Source organism: Delphinus delphis, chromosome 14, assembly GCF_949987515.2.
Source record: "Delphinus delphis chromosome 14, mDelDel1.2, whole genome shotgun sequence".
NCBI lineage: Eukaryota > Metazoa > Chordata > Mammalia > Artiodactyla > Delphinidae > Delphinus > Delphinus delphis.
This window is the reverse complement of record NC_082696.1, coordinates 33,801,818-33,824,580: the sequence shown is the minus strand read 5'-3', so window position 1 is coordinate 33,824,580 and position 22,763 is coordinate 33,801,818. Positions and strand designations below refer to the sequence as shown.

The 22,763-nt window shown below is 35.5% G+C and overlaps 1 protein-coding gene across 3 annotated transcripts in view; it reads right to left on the bottom strand.

The window, feature by feature from the left end:
* Positions 1-22,763, bottom strand: part of PTPRK (protein tyrosine phosphatase receptor type K) — a 568,874-nt gene that overhangs the window by 245,724 nt on the left and 300,387 nt on the right. For all 3 annotated transcript variants that reach the window (XM_060029986.1, XM_060029983.1, XM_060029984.1), the window contains exon 6: positions 8,796-8,970. In XM_060029986.1, the coding sequence (XP_059885969.1) occupies positions 8,796-8,970 (175 nt within the window). The remainder of the gene's footprint in view (positions 1-8,795; positions 8,971-22,763) is intronic.

The following is a 22,763-nucleotide window of genomic DNA, read 5'->3' as shown; positions in this document are numbered from 1 at the left end:
ATATAATATTGTTAATCAATTATACTTCAATAAAAAACAAAGAAATAAAGTATCAGCACAAAAAATTTTCTTAATTTAGAAAAAGTAAAAAGTACAGTAAAAAGAAGATGGTGATATGGATAAAAGCAACAGCATTAAAGGTAAAGAAAGTGCTGAGCACCCAAAGGATACGTAATAAAATTTGGAAAATTAAAGAAGCAGTTAAATAACATTCATATTTCTATCTGCTGTATTTCATCCAACAATGTGAGTGTATTTGAGACCACTTTCTTGTACAAATCTTTGTTCTGCACATAGTAATGGTAGGCATTACATAAAGATCTTTTGAAAAGTTAGAGCTAAATAACTCTGGAGAAAAAAATTGTAAAACAAAATCAATGAATTTTCTTCTGTACTAGAAAATAACTATCATTTGGCCTTTAGGTATTTTGGGAAGAAATTAAAGAAACGCAAATGAGATAAGAATGTGAAAGTATACATGTATTTGAGGGAACGAAGAAAGTTCAGGTGGAGGAAACAGCAAGTGTAACAGCCCTAAGGCAGGAGTATGCTTGGAAGAGTCAGTGTGCTTGCTGTGGATTAAGGAAGGAAGTGAGTGATAGGAAATAAATTTTGAGTGGTACCCAGGGCGTGTTTCATTTAAAGCCTTTTGGACCAGGAAAGTGCTGTAATTTTTCTTTTTCCTTAATGTGAAGGAAAGTCACTGGAGGGAGTAACATGGTAACATGAGAATAGCAATGGCTTCTTCCGTATGCATATGAAGATGACAGAAAATGCCAGTGGCAATTAGGAAGATGTAAATAACCACGTGGGTAAAATTTCTTTCCAACAAGCGTACAGGTTCATTCATTTGCAGTTTCTTTGTTGCCGTAACACAAGAACAGATTCTCTGCCATCGTAACTAAATCTGATTTCGAATTGCACAACACTGCAGAAAAGACAACAAAATATGTTCTTGGTTTAGGGGTCAGAAAGCAGGAAATGGAGAGCAAAACAAAGTTACCTTCCAAATTATATCCTAAAGTTAAATGTAATCCTGTCCCTATAGCCCATAAGAGATGAGACCACCTCTGTAGGCCACTTCTCTAAAAACAAACATCAGAGCTAAGAGAAAGCTGTATAAGGAGAGGTTCTTATGGATTTATGTACTGAGAAAAGCTGCACATACACTCCCAAAATTATTTAACCTCTGTCCAGTCCTTAGGCTCCAAATCCTCACTGTTAACACTAAAATGGTACAATTTTTTTTCTTTTTTATAAAAACTAGTAACTATGAACTAAATAAAATCCATGCTGAGGACTAACAGAACATAAATGTTTATCTGTACTTATTTGTGTTGACCTTACAATTGTTTTTATTTCTTACTAGACTAAATGTTTCTCAGAAAAGGAAATAACATGATTTATATTAACCCAGCTGGAAAGAAAAGTGCTTTCTATGGTAATACGATAGACTTTGTCGAACAAGTTGGTTTTGACTGATTTACCTAATATTTAACTTCTACCTAACATTTCATGAGTGTTTTCTGTTTCTGTGTATTTCCTAGTTTGTACTTAGTAAGTCAAGTTCCTGATGCCATTTTACTAGTAAGCAGAATGTGTATTAGCTAGCTTTTAAAAAGATGTGAACATCTAACTGGTAAATAGTTTATATTAACTACAAAAAGCTAAACACTGAAATTCACCTGTCAGTCATACACTGGTTGGGAAGCCTGCTATTATCGACTCTCTAAGAAGATGAAGTGGTGGGAAAGTGGAAGAAACTCAAGTCATGTCCCACCACAATACTTATACCACCATCTATACACATTGTACCACTGAACACTATGAATTATCTCTCTGCCTTGATGACTGATTTCAATCTGTCAGCTAAAGAGCTTCTGTTTATAATGGTATAAGACTCTATAGTACAACATTATTTACCAAAATAGTGCTTAATAAATTTGGTAAATACCCATTGGTATATTTTCTACTTGTTAGGGGATCTTATTTTTTCCTCCCTATGGAATTAAAAATGTGACCAAAATCAAAGTCAAAACTCTGTCAAAATATTCAAGAATTCTACATTTTCCTATATAATTAATTAAATTATAAATTGCTTGAGAGCTGAAACTATGTCTGAGGTTTCTTTGTAATTTCCTGGTGCCTATCACTTACCATTTTAAATACTCAATAAAGACTGGTAGCTGATTTTTCAATGAAGTTACAAATTGACTTCATTGTTTCCTTTTTGGTTTGGGGTAGGTAAGAGAAAGAAAAAGAATGAGCAGAGAGGGGAATATAAATTAGTTAGCCCCAAACTGTTAGTCTGGGAAGTTGATATATATCCTTTAGAACAAATGAACGCAAATTACATTTATCACAGACCCCAAGAGAACAGAATTAAGAGGCTCAGAAGGAAAATATAGTGCTCTGAAATCAAATTCCCTAGAGTTCAACAGAAAGAATTATTTGGCATGCAAATCATTCTGCTTCCTCTTTGATCTTTCTCAAATTCTTAAGAAGAAAGCTTCAACAAAAGCAAAATCCCCAAAGACACACTCCAAAAAAATAGTGACCAGCAACTCAACTGCTAAACATTAGGCAGAGCTCTAAGCGTGACTCACCAATGCAAATACACTCAGAAATCCTTTGGGAAAGAACTCTCATTGCATTTTCATTTTTAAAACAAACAAGAAAATAAATAGCATGAAAATAACCACTCAGGCAAGACAAGTGCTACACATTACCATTTTCATCAAGTAGCATGAGGAAACTCAGAGGAGGAGAAAATTAACAGCAAAAAGTATTTGTAATAATGGTACACAAAAGTGGATAGAACAGAGCTTCAGTAATAATATACTAACTGAAATAAGGACCTCCAGTATCCTTTTGCTCATTTAGAATTTAAAAATGTACTAGACATCTTGTAAATTGAATCACCTGAAGACTCCAAATGTTCCTTTTATGATACTCAAGGGTAGCAATGTAACATTTTTAGATATGCAACATTTGGGATCTCCTTCATATTTGAAACATTTGGTATCCCCTGACTGACTGCAGGTGCTTTCCTAGCCACGTAGGGGCAGTTGGGGGAAATTTGTATGTGGTTTATCCATGCATTCTTAAACTTTTATTATAGTTCAGATTTTGTAAAACATAAATGTTTAAATTGAATTCTCCAAGGTAACTCTAAATTTCCTGTCAAGTTGACTAATTTTCACAATGGAAGCAAAGAAAAGGAATCTTCAAGTCACCATTAAGAAAAAGGACCTTTATATGAATTCAAGAGTCTGGCAGCTGTGCTATGAAAACTAGTTAAAAATCAATAGTGTGTGGTGTTAAGCAAAATGCTGAAGGACTCAAGCTAGAAATTCCATGGCTTTTCACCACCAACTACGAAAAGTACTAATATGTCATGTTTTCTACTTCCCAAATGTCCTTGCTTCTAATATAAAAATACTAAAATGAGACAGTCAGATCTGATTTTTAACTGATATACACACACAAAAAAAATAGAATACAACATATTAGTTAAATCAAGATTGCTTTTCAAGTGAGAAGAAAATTCATGCTAAACAAAAAGTCACCCTCCCTAGTTCATACGAGAAGGAAAGTGACAGGTTCAGACCCTACAAAAAACACCTGCCATCATCTTTTCCTGTATGCCAGCAATCTTCCCTCCATCTGTAGGTAAGGGGGAAATGCGGTTCATCATCCATTCCCTGTATCTTTTGGGGTCAGCCCCACGCTCTGACTTCAACTACATTTTATTTATTGTCTTTGCGTAAAAACATGTGCTAGGTGTTGTAGCAAGCAAAGATGAACTAGACATACTCTAATGGAACATAAACTACACCCTTCTCCCACATTACTAAGTTCCGAACTCTGCATGTCCTTCAAGGTAAAGTTGTACCTTCTTCTGAAAAATTCCCTCAATTCCTATTTTACCTGAATAGAATTAATGACTGCCTTTGAATAGCATTGTTATGTTCTGTAGTCCCATTTACAGAAGTTCTCTACTGGCCATTCCAGTTGTCTCTCCATATGCAGCCATGCAATTTTTGATACCTGTGAGAGGTCGTAACCTCTTTATACCCAAGTGGATGAGACCAAAGAAGTATGTAGCCATATGGGTATCCTATGACCATGAAGAGACACTGGCTTAGGATAAAAACCAAAACTAAGAACTGCAGAGTGAAGAACTGGAAAGAACCTGGATCCTTCCTGACTAAATGAACCAACCCTGGAGCCTATCTCTGCACCTTCTAGTTATAAAAGTCAGCAAATACATTTTTATTTTTTACATTAATTTGTATTGTCTTACAAAGGGAAGTACCAACAAGAATCCAAAGTCCTCATGATTTTAAACACCAAAATTTGTTTTACAGGCCCACCTACACTGGTACATGTGTTGACATTCACCTCACTTTACAGCTAGAGGTCAGTGGTATTCATTAGGAATAGATAAAAATATTAACAGAATATGTATGTCCAGAGAATTTTGATAATGGTGATAGCTGCCACTAAAATTTTAAAGTCCAACCAACAACAAAGACAAACAAAATGCTATGCTTTTCACATTAAAGAACTTCAAAAATGTAATTGGAGTTTCACAGATAAGAACTTCAAAAATGTAATTGGAGTTTCACAGATAAAAATTTAAAAAACACAGCTAACAAATGGGAATGGAAATTGAGTGTCAGTTGTAGCAATCAGAATTTTATAGTTCATTGTGGGTCAGTTGGCTAGAAATTTAGTTGGGTCTTTGATTCAGCCAGGTGGAAAAGAAAGGAGAAGACTGCAAATGAGATCAAGATTGAGAATCTATAACATAACTTAGACTACAAAGGTGGTGCTTTTAGTCTGAAGCTTGTAAACATCATTTTAACTATTTCACATTTTTTACACTTCCATTTTGTAGAAACATGGAGCAAAACATCTGCTCTTCATCTCATCTCTGTAAAAAGTTCTTTGTCAATAAAGATTGGCTTTCACAAACAAAAGGTTATCATTACTCAAAACGATCTGGAAGCAAACCTAAAGTCGTGATAAAGTATATTCTGTTTAAGCACATTTTATTTTTTCTTCCTCTGGCTGTGGGAGAACAGGGATCAATACTCTTCAACATGAGAATTTTGCAGTGAAATTTTCATTTGTAACAAACAGCAACCAAAAAGCCTTAAGCATGCCCTGTCACTTTCAGTTTAGGAGAAAATGCACTAATAAACTCTTACCCTTGGGTCATCTTTGACAACAGGCAATACTATGCCAGCTCTTATTAAGGACTATTCATATCACTGCCCCAAAAATTTCCTTTAAAATTACCATCTTTTATATGCATGTAACAGGATGTCAGCTTTGAAAGTGCCAATGAGAGACAAGACCTGTCACCATAGTTAATTCTCAGCACTATTTCAACACCAGGAGAGCTGACCCTGAAGGGTGTGTTTTGTTGTTAGTAATATTTATTCGGTGGTTATCTGGACAAACAAGAAAACGTGTTGCTTTATATTAGTTTTCAAATAAAACAACAAGCAGAGTATCACCTGTAAGTATCAGATACATAACAAACTAAAATATGTTGAGAAGAAAAAAGAAAACTGCCAAAACTATCAAAATACATTTCTAAGATGTTAACACACTCTGGATAGTACATTCAAAGTGCCATCATATCTTAAACCAACAGGTACAATATAAAACCTAAAACAAAATATAGGTTAAGTGCCAGGACTTTCTTAAAAAATAAAAATATTTAAAAAGGGAAAGAAAAACAGCCAAAACTTTCTATGAAACTCAAGAAGTGTCCTTTTATAAATCTTACTGAAATAATTATTCACTCCACAAGCGACACTCCTAGAATAGGAATAATGGAGTTTCTCCAAGTAAAGAACACCAAGCTTTGATAAAATGTACTTTTCAGATCAGGTAAACAAGAGAAATCTAGTAATCCAAAATAAATCTCTTTTAAAATAAACAGGCATTGGGCTTCCCTGGTGGCGCAGTGGTTGAGAGTCCGCCTGCCGATGCAGGGGACATGGGTTCGTACCCCGGTCCGGGAAGATCCCACATGCTGCGGAGAGGCTGGGCCCGTGAGCCATGGCCGCTGAGCCTGCGTGTCCGGAGCCTGTGCTCCGCAACGGGAGAGGCCACAACAGTGAGAGGGCCGCATACCACAAAAAATAAATAAATAAATAAATAAACAGGCATTAAATGGCTATCTGAAAGAAGGAAATTTATCTTTAAAGAGAACACCTGGATAAAAGCTTCAACTCTGCCTTCTATGAATTGTTGAATACATCGGGGGCCATTCCCTCAAAAAAATTTTATATCTATGTATTTATATCTATATTGATATAAGTATGTAACTGTAAGTTATTCAGAAGCACTCTAGCTGCACTATTAAAAGCCACCATCTGCTTCAGGGGCTGCACATCGTGCACGCACATACAAGTACAGTGAAGATACAGTGAGCATGATGACTCAAGAATACACCCACCTTCCTGTATCCACAGCATCTTAATCACTCTGAAGATTACCCAAGGACACCTTCAGGCTTTTCAAAAGTACCTTCAGGCTCCGGTGAGAAAGATTCAGCAACAGGGCTCACCAAAGATGAATATACAAACATATATGAACATAAGTTAAACTGCCTCTCTATCTAAACACCAGAGTTAAATATTATCATATTTTCTTATTTGTCAGTGAATTGGGGCTATGATTTCATGAACTTAAGCAGGTGATATAAGCTAACTCAGGAGCCATGAGATAAGTTTTATTTATAATAGAGTCCTATACAATTTACAAAGATAAGCTTTTTTTTTTTTTGATGAGCTGCAGAATCTCTCGTGACAAAAGCATTACAAGTGGCTAATAGCCTTATTTAATAATGCTAATGCGAGATAAAGCTGTGGTGGAAAGGAATGAGCCTGGCACCAGGAGTTAAGAAACACGGAATTAGGGCTTCCCTGGTGGCACAGTGGTTGAGAGTCCGCCTGCCAATGCAGGGGTCACAGGTTCGAGCCCTGGTCTGGGAAGATCCCACATGCCGTGGAGCACCTAGCCCCATGGGCCACAATTACTGAGCCTGTGCGTCTGGAGCCTGTGCTCCGCAACAAGAGAGGCTGCGATAGTGAGAGGCCTGTGCACCGCGATGAGGAGTGGCCCCCACTTGCCGCAACTAGAGAAAGCCCTCGCACAGAAACGAAGACCCAACACAGCCAAAGTAAAATAAAATAAATAAATAAATAAGGCAAAATTCCTTTAAAAAAAAAAAGAAACATGGAATTAAATTCTGGCTCAGCCAGTTATTAGATCTTTGTGGCTCTGGGCAATTATCAAATAGTCTGAATTTCAATTTTCTTTTAAAAGCATTAAAGGTTAAAGTATTAAAATCAAGTAAATCTTTTTTTTTTTTACATCTTTATTAGAGTATAACTGCCCTACAATGGTGTGTTAGCTTCTGCTATCAAGTAAATCTTAAAATAATACATGACATCAAAATACATTTGATGTCAAGCATTATAAAATATATTAACTTGAATATGGATGTATCTCATTTTCTCCTTCCAGCCTCTAAGCATTGACACATGCCTTGCTCTCTGCTTGCTGGTCCTTCTTTCTCTTACCCCTGCCCCTCACATCCACAATCCTCATCTGGGCAACTTTTTCTCAACTTTCAGATTCTGTCTCAAAGAAAGTCATTGACAAAGGCCTTCCCTGATGTCTCTGACAAATCTCAGTCCACTTTAGATGTTTTTGTTAAAATCTGCCAAACTTCTCCTTGAAGAGATTTACATGGTTTATAATTATTTTCATTTGTGTCATAATCGATTGATGCATGATAGCCTATTCAACAAAGCTGCTTTTCCTCTAAATATTCACACGGCTGATGTCGTCATTTTTTTAAGGTTTCAGCTCAGTTGTCACGTTCTCAAAGAGGCCTTCCAGATAATCTTAACTAAAATATCAATCCCTGTCATTTTGTGTATTTATTTTTATTCATAACACATACCATGACTTGATACTACATCTTCAACATCTTCCTATATGATGTGCCTAATATACCTCAGTGTTAAGCTATATATGGGCAGAGTCTTTGTATTTTACTAACCACTGTATCTCCACAATCTAGAACAGTGGAATATATAGGGACTCAGTCAATTTTCAATGAATGTAATATACATTGAGCACTTGTACTTGTTTTTCCAGTATTCACTAAAGATATGTACTGATACATCATAATCCCTCACAATTCTTCTGGTAGCCTTAGTATCCCAGAATACTGAGGACCTCTTAGAAAGTGTAATTTTCTAAGATTCCATAGGGGGCCAGAATTAGTGAACAGCCACAACTGGGTTTTGATACCGGTAAAATTTACGGGTATACACAGGGATAGAAACTTTGACCTTGACATAATTGCCACAATGCTTTGAAAAACTAAAGTATCTAGAGAACTACTGTAAACAGGAAAAATCAATCTAAAGTTAAAATACAAACTAGATGATGGCAATATGGAATAAAGTATTTTTTATGTTTAGCCCTATTAGAGCTTTTAAAAATAGATTCCCTTCGATAGAAATCATTTGCTGAAAACTTGCCTGACAAACTATACAACTATAAACTTGCCTGACAAACTATACAACTACAGTCTTAATTTGACCTTAAGACATTTTCAGAACTTTTATAATGATATGGTTTTATAGTGACTTGAGATGAAGAGTACTTGATTTAAAAATCGATCCAAATATCTACAAAAGTTGCATTGTTCTAATGAAGTGATGTCATTTCATGAAGTGAAAGCAATTTTACTTTACCTCTTACAATAAGTTGAGCAAAATTGGACACACCAGAACCTCGTTCTGACTGAGTTACACAGCGATACAAATCCTGGTCGGTTTTTGTCACTTCTTGCAATCTAAAGGAAGCAGCAAATCTTCTGTGATTGATGTTCTTAGTCTGGGCTACTGGTATATCTTCTCCATTTCGCCTCTGTAAACAGAAACCAATCTTTAAAAAACAGGTTCTTAACATTTCCAGAAATCTAAAGCATCTTGGCAATGAACATCTGTGATAAGTTATTCTTGTTTGTTAAAATTAGGCGGAAAATATCTGTGTAGCCCCACAAATTTTTACCATTGTCTTTCAATCAGGAAAAGTATGTAAGTAAACACTGCTATCCTTTAAGGGGTGAAGTGCTGAAACTATGTAATAGTAATCTCAGTTTTCCATAAAATTGTTATTAGCCCAGAGTATATGAATTAGCAGGACAGTTAATGGCCCTTTGGCAAATGATCCACTGCCCCCTCCCTTCCGCCAGACTCCCTATATATAAAGTCTTCTTTTCGCCCTTATACTATACTGCATGTGCTTAATAGGTTTGTCCCCTTCAGGAGACTGAGACCATGCCCAATGCATCTATTCTAGATGTGTAGCATGCGATCGTGACTATAAAATACTAATGAATAATTTAGAGTCAAACCAAAATCTGTACTCTTTGCAAATTTTTATCTCTTTGGCATTAATGACAGCCAACTTATACCATTTAAAAGAAATAATCAAAGGAACCTAAAAGTTAAAAGCATACCTGTCAACTTTTAAAATAAACTATTGGAAAAACATATTTACAGTATCAGGGTGCCTCACACAAGACCATAAAGGAAATGGTTGAAATATTCAAATATAATAAAATTTCTAACTTCTATATGTTGAAAGACATCATAAATAAAGTGAAAAAAGCAAGCCACAAGCTGTAATAAGATATTTGTCATGAAAATAATCATCAAAAGATAAAATAGCCAGGTTATGTAAAATTCATCTACAGTTCAATAAGAAAAAAGACAAACCACCCTATCAAAAAATGGACAGGCTATAAAAAGAGAATATGTGTATGTCTAATAACCATGAAAAGAGATCCTCAACCTAAATTTAAAAATTCTTTATGTCAAAGATAGCACAAAGGGCAAAGAAAAGCTACAACTAAGAGAGAGAATTGGTCATGAGCCTCATCCTAACTTCTTGTTGGTAAAATGCTAAGTATTCCTGGTACCCTTTCACACTACTTGAAATATCATTTCATCACTAGATATGGAAAACAGAACCGTAAAATTACTAGAATTGTAAATGGTTACAGTCATTTTAGAAAATAATTTGCTACTATCTAGTAAAGTTGAAGATGCATAAAACTTAGGACCCAACAATTCCACTTCTACATTTCTATGTTTGGATCACTCTTCTATGTGTGTTCACACAGATATGTACAAGAATGCTGAACTCAGAATCGTTTGTAATAGTTAAGTATGGGAAAGATCCACATATTCCTGAGTGGTGGATAAATAAACTGAGATTTATCCATTCAGTAAAATTCAATGTGGCAGTTAAACTAAGCAAACTAAAACCAGTAGGGTCCTGGTAAAAAAAAAAAGTTGAACATCTCCTGCATTCCACTGAAATACATGTTTAAATCTAACAACAACAACAACAAAATCCTTAACAAAAATTAAGATAGGAGACAAAAATGAAAAATGTCAACTTCTATTAAATTAGAGTGGTGGGTATGTTAGTGGTCAATTTATCTTTTTTTATAATTGTTTTTGTATGTTTGAAACACTTTGCATTTTTTTAAACAGGTAAATAATAAAGGAATCACCCTATTACTTTAATAATTTTTAAAATCCTAAAATCCACTGTACCTTTAACACCCTTCTCCATATCTGAAATGATATATATGTGCAAATTATGTTATACATATGTGTATGCGCCTGTATATGCATATATACCTAAGGATAAAAAAGTCCCAATTTTGACTAAAGTCAAAATTTTTCACTCATTCAGTGTTTTGTTGACTCTTCTTTCCTGACCCACAGATTCCATGATTTTTGCACCAAGATCCTCTGCTCATTCCCTTGAATAATAATAAAGAGAAAAAGCAACTTATACTCAAAAGCCCTAAAATATAAATCCATAAAATCTAGCCTAAATTCTCTTTCCCTATAAACCACATGAACAAACAAACAAACAAAAATTTTACACATGAGAATCTCAAACAGCATGGTTTTCAATTATCATATCATTTGATACCATCTTTCTAATTGGAAGGCAGCACTGTTTAGACAGGTACATGCCCTCACCTCATCCTCCCCTAATTTACCCCTCCAGTGGCACTCTCCATCTTCCATCACCTTTCTCAGTTCTTCCTTTAGCAAGACCAGCCAACTCCTGCTGCCCACCTTGTCTTCTAAATCATCTTGCTTGTGCACACACAACACTCACGTCTTTTAACACCATGTCTTTTTCAAAAATCCGTCTTCTCTTGTGAAGAGTTACTAAGTACCCTTAATGTTTCCCTCTGAATAATTATTATTTCATCTTTCCATCTTAATTGACATTCATCTCACAATAACACTTTCCTCCAAACTTTTCTCAAAGGAGGGCACATTTTCTTCTACTTTCTTACCCTTTATCCTTGTTCCTCACTTGCAGGCCACTCTTTCACTATCCCACTCAACAGCCTCTCAACTTCCAGAGTTCCCAGCTTGCCCAAAGAGCCTTCCAGTCAGTTATCTATCAGGTCAGATTATCCTTTCCACCATAGTTCTGTGAATATTCTCAGTGATCCCAAAACTCACTCTGGCCTCAGTGATGCCCAACAGCCTTCGTTACTACCTTGTCCCTATGCTAAGATAGTTTTCTCAGTTTGAATCACAATTGCCCGGGACATTGTCTCCTATTCTTTCAATCTTCCGCATTGTCAGTGAGACCTTACTTTCTGACCCTTTACTTTTACAAGCAGCCACTTCAGAGATTTTCACTAGCCTGAAAGAATTCTGGATTTTTAAAAACTTTCCATTGTTATACACTGCCAATACAGGATATACACTATTTCTATGCAACAATTACAAGAACACTACTGACTTTTGCTGCAATCAGTCATTTGCTCTCATGAAAAATCTGAATTACCCAACAAGGGAGACCAAAAGCTCTTAGATATTTCCTAGTTGATGCCCACAGTGCCACGAGCTATGAAATCTAACAACGTCCTCTCTGCCTCAACCTCACATTTCATCAACTTATACATACTCTTCACTTTCCATTCCCACTGAAATTACCATGAATAGTGTCTCAAAAACTCAAAGATCATCATAAAAATGTAATCACCAGCATTTCTATCTTGAATCTCTTCTACAATATATTCTATATATGTCCTTTTACCTTTTTGTGTACTGAAATCATCCTGAAGGTAGGGCTTCAAATTTTGTATTTTTTCTTCCACAGCATCATATACGTAGTATGTTATCATTATTTACTGGGTACTCAACTTCTTTGTTAAAATGGACTAAAATCGCTGGTATTTTTAGAGACAAAAGTCATGTAAAACTTCCTTAAGTTTTTCATAAATTTATATAACAAAATATATAAAAATCATTAATTACAATTAATAATAAAAGGAAGCTACAAAAATACAGAACCTCAAGGACATCTAGAGATCATTTATGCCAAGCTCCTTCTGAACTCAGAGATGTTGAGGACCATCAGGAGATCACAAAGTTGATTACATTGTGTTTGTATTTGTGCGTATTACTATACTAACATAACTATATATGCTTATATAGGATACACATTGTTTCTATAATTAATGAGCATAGTACACTTAGGTGCTATTTATCTCTTGAAATAAAATAACAATAAAAATAATTATAGAGTCATAACATTCAGATTTTTCTTCAAAAATCATTTAATAAGCGTCTCCATGTACCTCATATTATATTAGCTATTACCTTGGTTGTGTCACTGTTCTCTATTACAAACCTTCTGTGATAGTCATTTCCATTTAAAGATTATAAAATCAGAATTCAGAAGGATTAAAAATGTGATACACAGCCTGTTAGTAGCAGGATTAAAACTCAAAATTAGGTTTAAAGACACGAAATCCAGTAGTATTTCCTCTAAAATAAACCAAAGCTGCTTTTTGTTTCATTTGTATCATAGGTACAGTCCAGTGAGTTGATTATTTGTTGTTGAGCCTTGATCAATGCATTGTATCAATGAGAAATGTAATCTACTATATTAGACATTGCTTTATTTACTTCATTTGCTTTATTTACTTTCAGTAAGGCATTACATTTCAAAGTAGCAATTCATGATATGTATATTTCAGAAGTCAAAAATAATAACTTTTTCTTTTATAATCCAAACTAATAGGTCTTTGCCTGCCTACAAGCTATCAATTTAGCAGAGTAGGCAGGGCTATGGAAGAAGGAAATAAGAAGTAATGGTAAATTTATCTCTTATACAGCAGTGTTTGCATATAGTTTTCTACCTTATGTTCTTCAGTTCCGGGCTCTTTATCCTGCTTTGAGATTTTTATGTGATTCTCCATTTCAAAATCCCCAACCTTGAGAAATACTAAGAAATGAACCACAAAATTATACATCCAAGGATTATAACCTAGCACTTTGTTTTTTCATTCCTCTCCCTTCCTCCCCAGATCCTTGTCATGCTTTCTTATTTATTCTGTCTCCAGTACAGGTTGCTGAGACTCGTCACTTACCAAGTAACTCTAGGCAAGTCACTGGAATTACTATTATGACTCCACTAGTAAACTAAGTAAGCTTCATCATGCAGGGTGCATGCAGTATTTATTTGACAAGTTCAGTTCCTGGCATAAAGTAGTGTAGTGGTAATATTGGTTAATTCACAGTATCTATAATAAATTGTAGCATTAGGATCACCTGTCAGATTGTTACAAATGCAAAGTCTAGAGATCGCTCTAGATCTACTGAATCAAAATCTGCATTTTTACAAGATCCCTCGGTTATGCATCAAGATATTTCAGCTTGAGACACTGGTTGAAAACATGATGGAGGTCCTGTTCCCATGAAAAGTTGACAGGTCTAAAAATGGGTGTGATTCTCGCCAATGAGAAATAATAGGAATAAGCCAAGTCATTTCCAGAAAGGTTTCCTCACTTCTAGAGAAAACACAGTGGGTCCTCTTTTCTTTTTCTCAATGTCATGACTAAAATGCTGAGAATGGCACATTGAGGAGAAAGACAGGATCAGGTTCTTGATCACGTCTCTAAAACGGTGTCGGCAGCTACTCACCTGAGTCTGCCCACTCTCCCCCGAGAGTGTACTACCACTTAATAAACCCTTACTTTGTTCTCCTGAGAAAAATTTAAAGTTGAAATAAAATAAAATGGTGTCAACAGCTCTTAGAGCCCCCCTATTTCTGGACTTCCTGTTAAGTGATGTAATACGTTTGGTTTTCTATTACTTACTTTCAACTTGAAATCCTAAAAGCTAATGTGATATGGTTAAAATATGGAACAGTTTATTTCAGCTTCTCTTTTCAAAGCTTGAGGAATAGAATTAATCCAATTTAATTTTAAATTCAATAATGCAGCACTTAGAACCCTTGCAGAGATTATTTCACTCTATTGACTTGAAGAAAAAATTAAATTACATTTATTGCTTTATTTATTCTTCACTGCCTTTCCTGGGCACATAATGATACAGGTCTCCTCCATCCTCTTAGAGGTGGAGAAACTGGAAAGAGACTGTTTTCCTATGTTTGGTATTTAAGTTCCTATTGAATAATATTAAGAGGACCGCATATAATTTGTCAGTACTTGCCCTTTTTCCAAAACTAACGTCTGTAAATTTGCACACCATAATTAAGTAGGGTTGATGTGACTCATACGACAATCCAGCCAAATTAATTCCAAGGACTTGGGGGTTCCTTACTGGGGCTTGTCTGCCATAGGAAATGTTTTTCTTTCTCATAGGTATGATAAAGCTATCATCATCATCATCATTATTGAACAATTAAATCAAAGAATTTTAGAAAAATGAAGGATCATGGCAAACTTAAAGGTTTAGAAATTTATAAATTTCTAAAATTAGAAACACTGTTACTATTTTGAGAAAAGCACTCATTTATATCCGTTAGAAATTATGATATTGATTTCAATAGATTAAACCAAAAGAAAATAGCATTCCTCTAGGAGAAATTACCCTAAAATTACAATACTAAGTTCACAACGTATTTACTGTACGGCAATGAAAGTATGAACAAGGCAAATGATATTTGACACAGAAAAAGAAAGAGGCAAATATTGTAATTCTGATATAACATAGGGTAAAAATGTGCTGGCGATAGCAAATTACTAGAATCAGGATAATTAACCAAGTTTCACAAAAACTGTCAGGTATTAAACAAGAAAATGAAGTTTGACCTAAGAAGTGAAGGTGTTTTTGCAATATTGGGACAAGGTGAACAATACGAGGAGCCACACAAGAGGGCAGAGTAAGTAGACGGAACTATGGGAGATGATACCTACGTTCTAGTCCTGCAATGACTATTTATTAGCTTCACAGTTTCTCGTTACTTCTCAAATCTCTGCCTTTTCATCTAAAAATGGGGATATCAATTTGTAACAGCTTATTCAACAGAGATGCTGAGAATATTAGCTGAGACAATTGTGCAAAAGTTCTAACTGCAAATCCTGGTAATAGCAATATTATGAAGATAATAAACAAAACAATATCTAAGTGGATAATATATTTGATAACTGTCATGGTCTTTTAATATATCAACTTGACAAGGCTACAGTCCCCAGTTATTCAATCAAAACACTAACCTAGGTGTCTCTACTAAGGTATTTTGCAGATGGGATTAAAGTCTATACCCAAATGACATTAAATAAGGGAGAATAGCCTAATCTAGGTGGACTTGATTCAATCAGTTGAAAAGTCGTAAGAATGGATCTGAGGCTTCCCTGAAGCAGAAGAAATTCTACCTGTGAAGAGCAACTTCAGTCTGTGCCTGAATACTCCAGCCTGCCCTCTCGAAGTGCTTGACTACAGACTTCAGACTTGCCCAGCCAGGTTCCACAATAACATAAACCAATTCCTTGCAACAAATCTCTTGAAAAAAAAAAAAAATCTATCTATCTATCTATCTATCTATCTATCTATCATCTCTCCTTCTGATCTGCTTTTCATGTTTGAACCCTGACTAACAGAGATGATTTTGTTACCAGAAATGGTTCTGGAAGAAAAGAATTTTAGGGATGAGTTTTCTGATTTGGTTTGGTTCTGGGTTTTCTGGAATTGGTTCTCTAATCTGATTAAAGGTACAAAGAACTCCAGTGTCATTGGTAAAGAAGATAATGCTAGTCCACAGCATGATGTAGTAACAGAGATATGCAAAATATCACCATTAGATAGATATTCTTGATCAAATACCTATAGAAGTTTAAGTTCTGGGTAACCATGTATTTGCTACCTTGATATAGATTCTTACAAAACTAAAATCTTTAAAGAAATAGAAAAAGAATCCTTTGACTATCTAGAAAAGCAGGTAGGAGACTTATAAGGAAAAGAAAATTTATTATCAGACTTTGACAGCAAGGCTTTATGCCACAAGAAAATGAAGTAACACATTTAAGTTACTCAAGGAAAGAAAATGCAAATGAAGGATTTTATAACCTTCAAAATTGACATAAGAACCAAGGGCACATATAAACTATTATCAACATCCAAGAACTCAGGGAATATTATTTACATGAGCTTATTCCTGTGGAATCTCCCAGAAAATAAGTTTCAAACAACCAAAATTACTAAGACATGACATACATACTGATGATGAACATTAAAAAACATAGCTACACATAGAACTAACACCAAATAAGAGCTAAATGGGAGAGAGTACAATATGCAATGGCTCTATGCTAACAATGGAGATAGGGTACAAGTATTCAAAACAACATGAGATTTTAAAATGAGTGATTATGGGATATTGTAATTGTCTCTTTCTCTGTGTCATTGAGAACCAAAAATATGAGTGTGGAAAAAAAGATGTAACTGACAAACTGTAATAAAGAAAACATTAAGTGAAAAACTTTAGGCTTGAATTTGAAATATCAATATAAACTAATAGTTATTTTACCTTTAAATATATATGTATATTTTTCTTAGTTCTGTTCACTGAAAAGATCTAGCAATGAATACCCCTCAGCATTCACATAATGGTCCTGAAATATAATTTCTCAAAATTGTAAAACAGGGCACCAGGTCTGAAAGAGAAAATGTGCAAGATGACACTGACATCAGATAGCAATACAAGAAAGCTATCGAAGATTACTGAAGTTATATCAAATGGACACTGGAGCCAACCTGGGATGATGTGAGTCTTAAAAATAGTATTAATTGCAATGAATTGAAGTCTATTAAATATGCCTAAATCCATATGTTCTTGATATTAAAAAAAAGAGGAAGAAGAATCAGTCACCTTTGGAGGATGACAGGAACCAACTAATTATATTAAAAACCAATAATTAAAGCAAAGATTTGAGAAGTTACCATGCCCTTCCTAAAATGAACTATGACACTGGGTAGCCAGATAGGAGATGATGATAAGTGTGTCTTCATTAATTAAACAAAATACAAAAGAAATAATAAAATTAGAATATCACAACTTACAACCACCAGGAATGAACACAGGCATTAAACATCAATTGGTATCAGAATCACAAAAAGAAATAGGAGACATTTTGTGCCTCTGGTAATCACACCATGCACCTCCTCTAGCACTGCCACAGGATCAAACTTGACTCTAGATCTGGCTGCCAATTTTCAGGAAACTCAAAGGAACATGTTGAACTGAAGAGGACATTTGTATGCAATCAGTAAAATGCAGACTGTGTGAAAACTACAAGTCAAATGGCCTGGGTTCCTCAACAGATAAATTGTGACAAACATAAGAGAGGACAAACACACAGATTAAAGGGATTCTAAAAGACATATTTTTAAAAACAGACAAGACTAATCTATAGTATCTAAGGAGACTAAATATATGTAAGTGGAAAAAAAACAGGAAAAAAAATACAAGGGCTGAAAGTCATGATAATTATTATTTGTAGGGGTAGGCTACAACTTATCATTTGTAGAGAGATGGCTCATTTGTGTCTGGGATGGACCACTTGGAAAGAGCCTCTACGATGACTGGCAAAGCCTTTCTCTTGACCTGTGTGGTGGGTATCATAAAAATTCATTGAGTCATAGTTTTTCATTTTTGTGAGGCTTTCTCTATGTTTTATTTTCAAATAAAAGAATTTTATAAATATACTATCTTTTAAATCAGACTGCTTTTCATAAAGAAGAAACCCAGCCCACTGCCAGAGCCCCATGTTGTAACACTGATCATAGGAGCTCAATGGAAAGTTGTAAAGTGCTTGACGTGACCTGAAAAACACTGAAAGGGCAGCTCTGAGAACAGTAGGAGAGTGCATTATTCTTGTACAGAAAAAGCAGTAAATTGTTATTTATAGATATTGATAAGAAGAAATCCTTGAGCTTCTATGACTGCCAGGCCTTTCGAGTCATGTTCCAGGGATACATAAAGAAGATAAAGACTATTCCACACATCATTCATTTATGGTCAATTATGTAATCTGTAGACAACAAACTCAGAGTTTATGAATTATTGAAGAAGGAAAAGAATGCATCGTATCTTTAAGGCACTGAGCTGTTTATGGTAGAAAGCCACACAAAGCCAACCAAAATGACCTCAGGAATATTTGGAAGTTCTAAAACTTAAATATGATTAAACTTTCTGATGCTCATTGTTACATACATACACACCCAAAATGCCAAGGGTAAAAGATAAACATTACAATCCATGATACTTGGTCAGTGATTTTACTTCAAGACCAATGATTATAATTCTTTACATGAAGCCATGAAGGAAGAATATAATGCCGTGAACTCGAATAAAACAAGGTCCTCAGGAAAAGCAGGACTGATAAGAGTGATAGCCATTAGCTACCAAATAGAACATGGTCTCTTAAGTGGAGCAGAATTAATTGTTAATCAGCATATACACAGAAAAAAAATCACTAATGCTTAAACAGGATAAACAGAGAAAATTAGAATTAAGTAGCAGGCTAGCGTTCATCTATCAGTTTACAAGGAGTCAGGAAAGCACAACAGACATGGTTAATACTCTTCTCTGACACGGGTCCTGTTCTGTGAGCCACAAGATACAGAAGGCAAGGCTGAAAGCACCAACAGCCTTCCCACAGATGAATCCTCCTAAGTGAAATCGGGAACACCCAGAGGTTTCTAATTTGGCCACAAGCTTCAAACTGTCTTGGTAAAATTTTTTTAAGGCTAAAGAGTCAAAAGGAATGGGAATGTCTCCTCATTTTTCACTCCTATTTAGGAAAACTCATATGCAATTATCAAGGCAGAAGGGGCAAAAAGTAAACAAACGCGTGGAGCAGGTAAATTAGTTCCCAGACAGAAAATGAGAAAACAAATTCACAGACCGGCTGTAAAAAATAAACGTTTGAGGAAATTTTAAAAGCCATCTTTATTATTTCACTCTTCCAAATTCTTTCATCTGGTACCAACCAGACCCAAACTCTGTGTCTTCTTTCATTGGTCCCTCTCCTCCCCTCCTCACATTTTTTCCAAATCCACCAGCACTGTCCAATCCTAGGCCTTCACTACTTGATGTCTGTACTGCCAGCAGTAGCTTCTTTCTTGCTTTTGTCTCCATCACGGCCTAGTCCCAACCCTCCCATAAACTATATTTACCTCAACTTCCCATTGTGAACCTTACACTTCAAGAAGATTCTTCTCTTGATGTTCCTACCCCACCAGCACACACATACACTAAACCGCAGTGATAACCATGCCCACTTAATCCTTGCTTATCCAAGTCCTATATGTCCTTCAAAGACTCTATCAAATCTTCTTTAATGATTTCACCAAACACTTCAGTCTGTGATGCTCTCTCTCAACTCTGAAAAAGCACTGGGCTTAGATTCCATATGATCTTTTCTTATTCGGTTATACAAGCATCTCTCAGGGCTGAAAGGATCTTAAAAAAGCATTCAGCCTCATGCTTAAATGTCCTCTACATCTCTAGCAAGTACTTAACCAGATTATGCTTGGACACTTCCCCTAATTTTACTACCTCCTACAGTAGCTCATTCTAGGTTTCAACAGCCCTACAATTACAAAGGTCTTCCTCATAATCAGCTTATATCTCTCACCAAATAGCTTCAAACCACTAGTTATTATCGTACTTTACTATCTATAAAAAAACAAACTAAATCCCTCCTGTATATTCCCAATATTCTAAGATTTTAAGAAACTTATCCAGTCTCCCACAAATCTCAAGATATATTTATACGATGTACCTTTAGCCATTCTGACATCATTTCTTCAACTTTACCAAATGTCCTAGTAATTATATGCTGCCTTTTGTTATTCTAATATTTCAGATATGTGTCAGCCACTCTTAGGGCCAATCTCGAAAATGTCAGAACTTTCACCAAGTCTAGACATTAGGACAATTTCACATTATCTCATTCCTTTCTCTCCCCACCCCCACGGTATCCAATGTGAGCTGATCATATATTAAATGTTTAATCAGTTTGGCTTTGAAATAGTCCTCTCAAATTATTTCTCAATGAATTGCCCACTGTAAACTGCATGTTTCTAGGCATAGATTAATTCCCTCCAACATTTTCCCTTCATTATAATAAATGGAAAATTACCAGATTTTTTTTTCTCAAAAAGAAATAGTTTCAGCGATAGTAAAATCTCTTGTGGAAATTAAACATGATACAAGGTTCCAGGCACTTCATATGACAGTATAAATAGATACAGGAAAATACTATAGCATGGCAGCATCAAAAAGAGCTTTGTGAGCAATGACTAGTTGGCCTTTGAAACACTGTAGTGATATATTTCACCAGATAAAATTTTTGTACTTTCAAATTATTCATTTTTTAAAAAATCATGCTTCTCATTTCCAATGCTACATGACGATGTTCCCATGTAGTATAGGAACAAGGCTATTACATTTGCCTGGATAGATAAAACACTTTATGGCCAGAAGTTTCAGACCAACCATTTTCATTGACCCTCAGCTGGCAACAGTTGGTACTGCGAAAGGTCAGCCTCTCTCTGGTTTTTTTTTAGAGCAATCTGCACCTAATTATACTAATTTTACTCTCAATGTATTGCTTAATTATCTATTGCTCCAGAAGGAATGACATTTCCTTTGGCTGAGAAACTAGCTGTATCACACTACATTAGCAGTGACGAGCCTCACCAAGGGCAAAGTGATGGCTGACTTTCCTGTTTTGGCAGGCCTACTCAGGAGGCACCGTGTCAGCACCTGGGGAGATTACTGAAAGACTGGCCCAACTGCCACAGCTTTGATGGCAATCTGCATAGAATTACCAGTCACACATTAAACAGCCTCATTTCAATTCACCAAAATGAACGGTGCCACCAAATCTCCCCACACAATTCCCTGCTTTCAGTAACTCCACTGTTGAATTTCTCTGTCCAACCCAATGATGCATGCCCACCAAGCTCTGTAATGATCGATGGAGTCATTAGCGTTTTAGTTTCTACACTGAACCCGAGGCCAAAGCATATGGTCTGACAGATGTTCCAGCAATGGGTTCTATTTGACTTGTCATGTAGGTGTCCACTTACACTGGACCTTCATGAAAGAATACTAATTTGTAAGTTACAGTCCAACTCCTGTTTCAACTCTTTCACATCCTCGAACGTTATAACGTGTTCTGATAATAGAACACTCAGAACATGCTTTATTCTATATTTCAGTTTACACTGATGGTTAAAAATCACCCTTGAACCTAATCAAATGACTTCAAATGGACAAGATGGACAAAAATGCAGGCAATGTTTGTACTAGGCTATCGCCATCTACGGCAGGGGTCCCCAACCCCCGGGCCACGGACTGGTAAGGCTTAGCTCCCCATCGCTCGCATTGCCACCTGAACCATCCCCGCCATCGCTCGCATTGCCACCTGAACCGCACCCCCTACATCCGTGGAAAAACTGTCTTCCACAAAACCGGTCCCTGGGGCCAAAAAGGTTGGGGACCGCTGATCTACAGCATGATTAGTACTGCCAGTGATTTGGGTATTTGAGGAAATGTTTCATATACTCACTTTCTCCTCATTCATGGTTTATTAAAGTAAACTATATACAGCAAATTGGATAAATCTTAACTTCTGACAAATGTATATACACCCATAGACCCAAAGCCTCAATAAAGCTATATGACATTTACCTTACCTCAAAAAGTTTCCCTGCTCACTTCCGGTTCCTAATCACCCCCCAACCCCAGTCAAATACTGTTCTGATTTCTAGCACCATAGATTAGCATCTAGAGAGTCATGCACTCTTTTGTGTCTCTTCTCTTCCAGAAAGCATAACATTGCTGAGCTTTATAAGTCCTGGTATCAGTAGTGCACGCTTTCTAATTTATTGCTGAGTAGTGTGAATGAACCACAAATTGTTTATCCATTTTCCTGTTAACGGACATTTGGGTTCTTTACAATTACTGGTTGTAATGAATAAAAAAGCTGTTATAAACATTCTTCCACAAGTGTTTTTGTGAACACATGCTTTTATTTCTCTTATGTAACTACTCAGGAGTGGAACTTCTGTGTCATACGTTATTGTTCCCTTATATATTCACTTTTTCCTGCGATCACTTTATCTACTATCCATATTATTGTGTTGAAATAAAAAGGACGTGACTAAAATTTTTAACCCACGAACATATATAATCTATTTTTTTTCTTTCCTGTGAGAAAATTATCTGGTACCTCTCAGGAATATAAACAGACATTTTTATTATTTTATTTCACTATAAATTGAACACTGAAAAACATTAAACATTAAATTGTACATTAAAATCTTACTGATGATCTTATTTCCTATAAC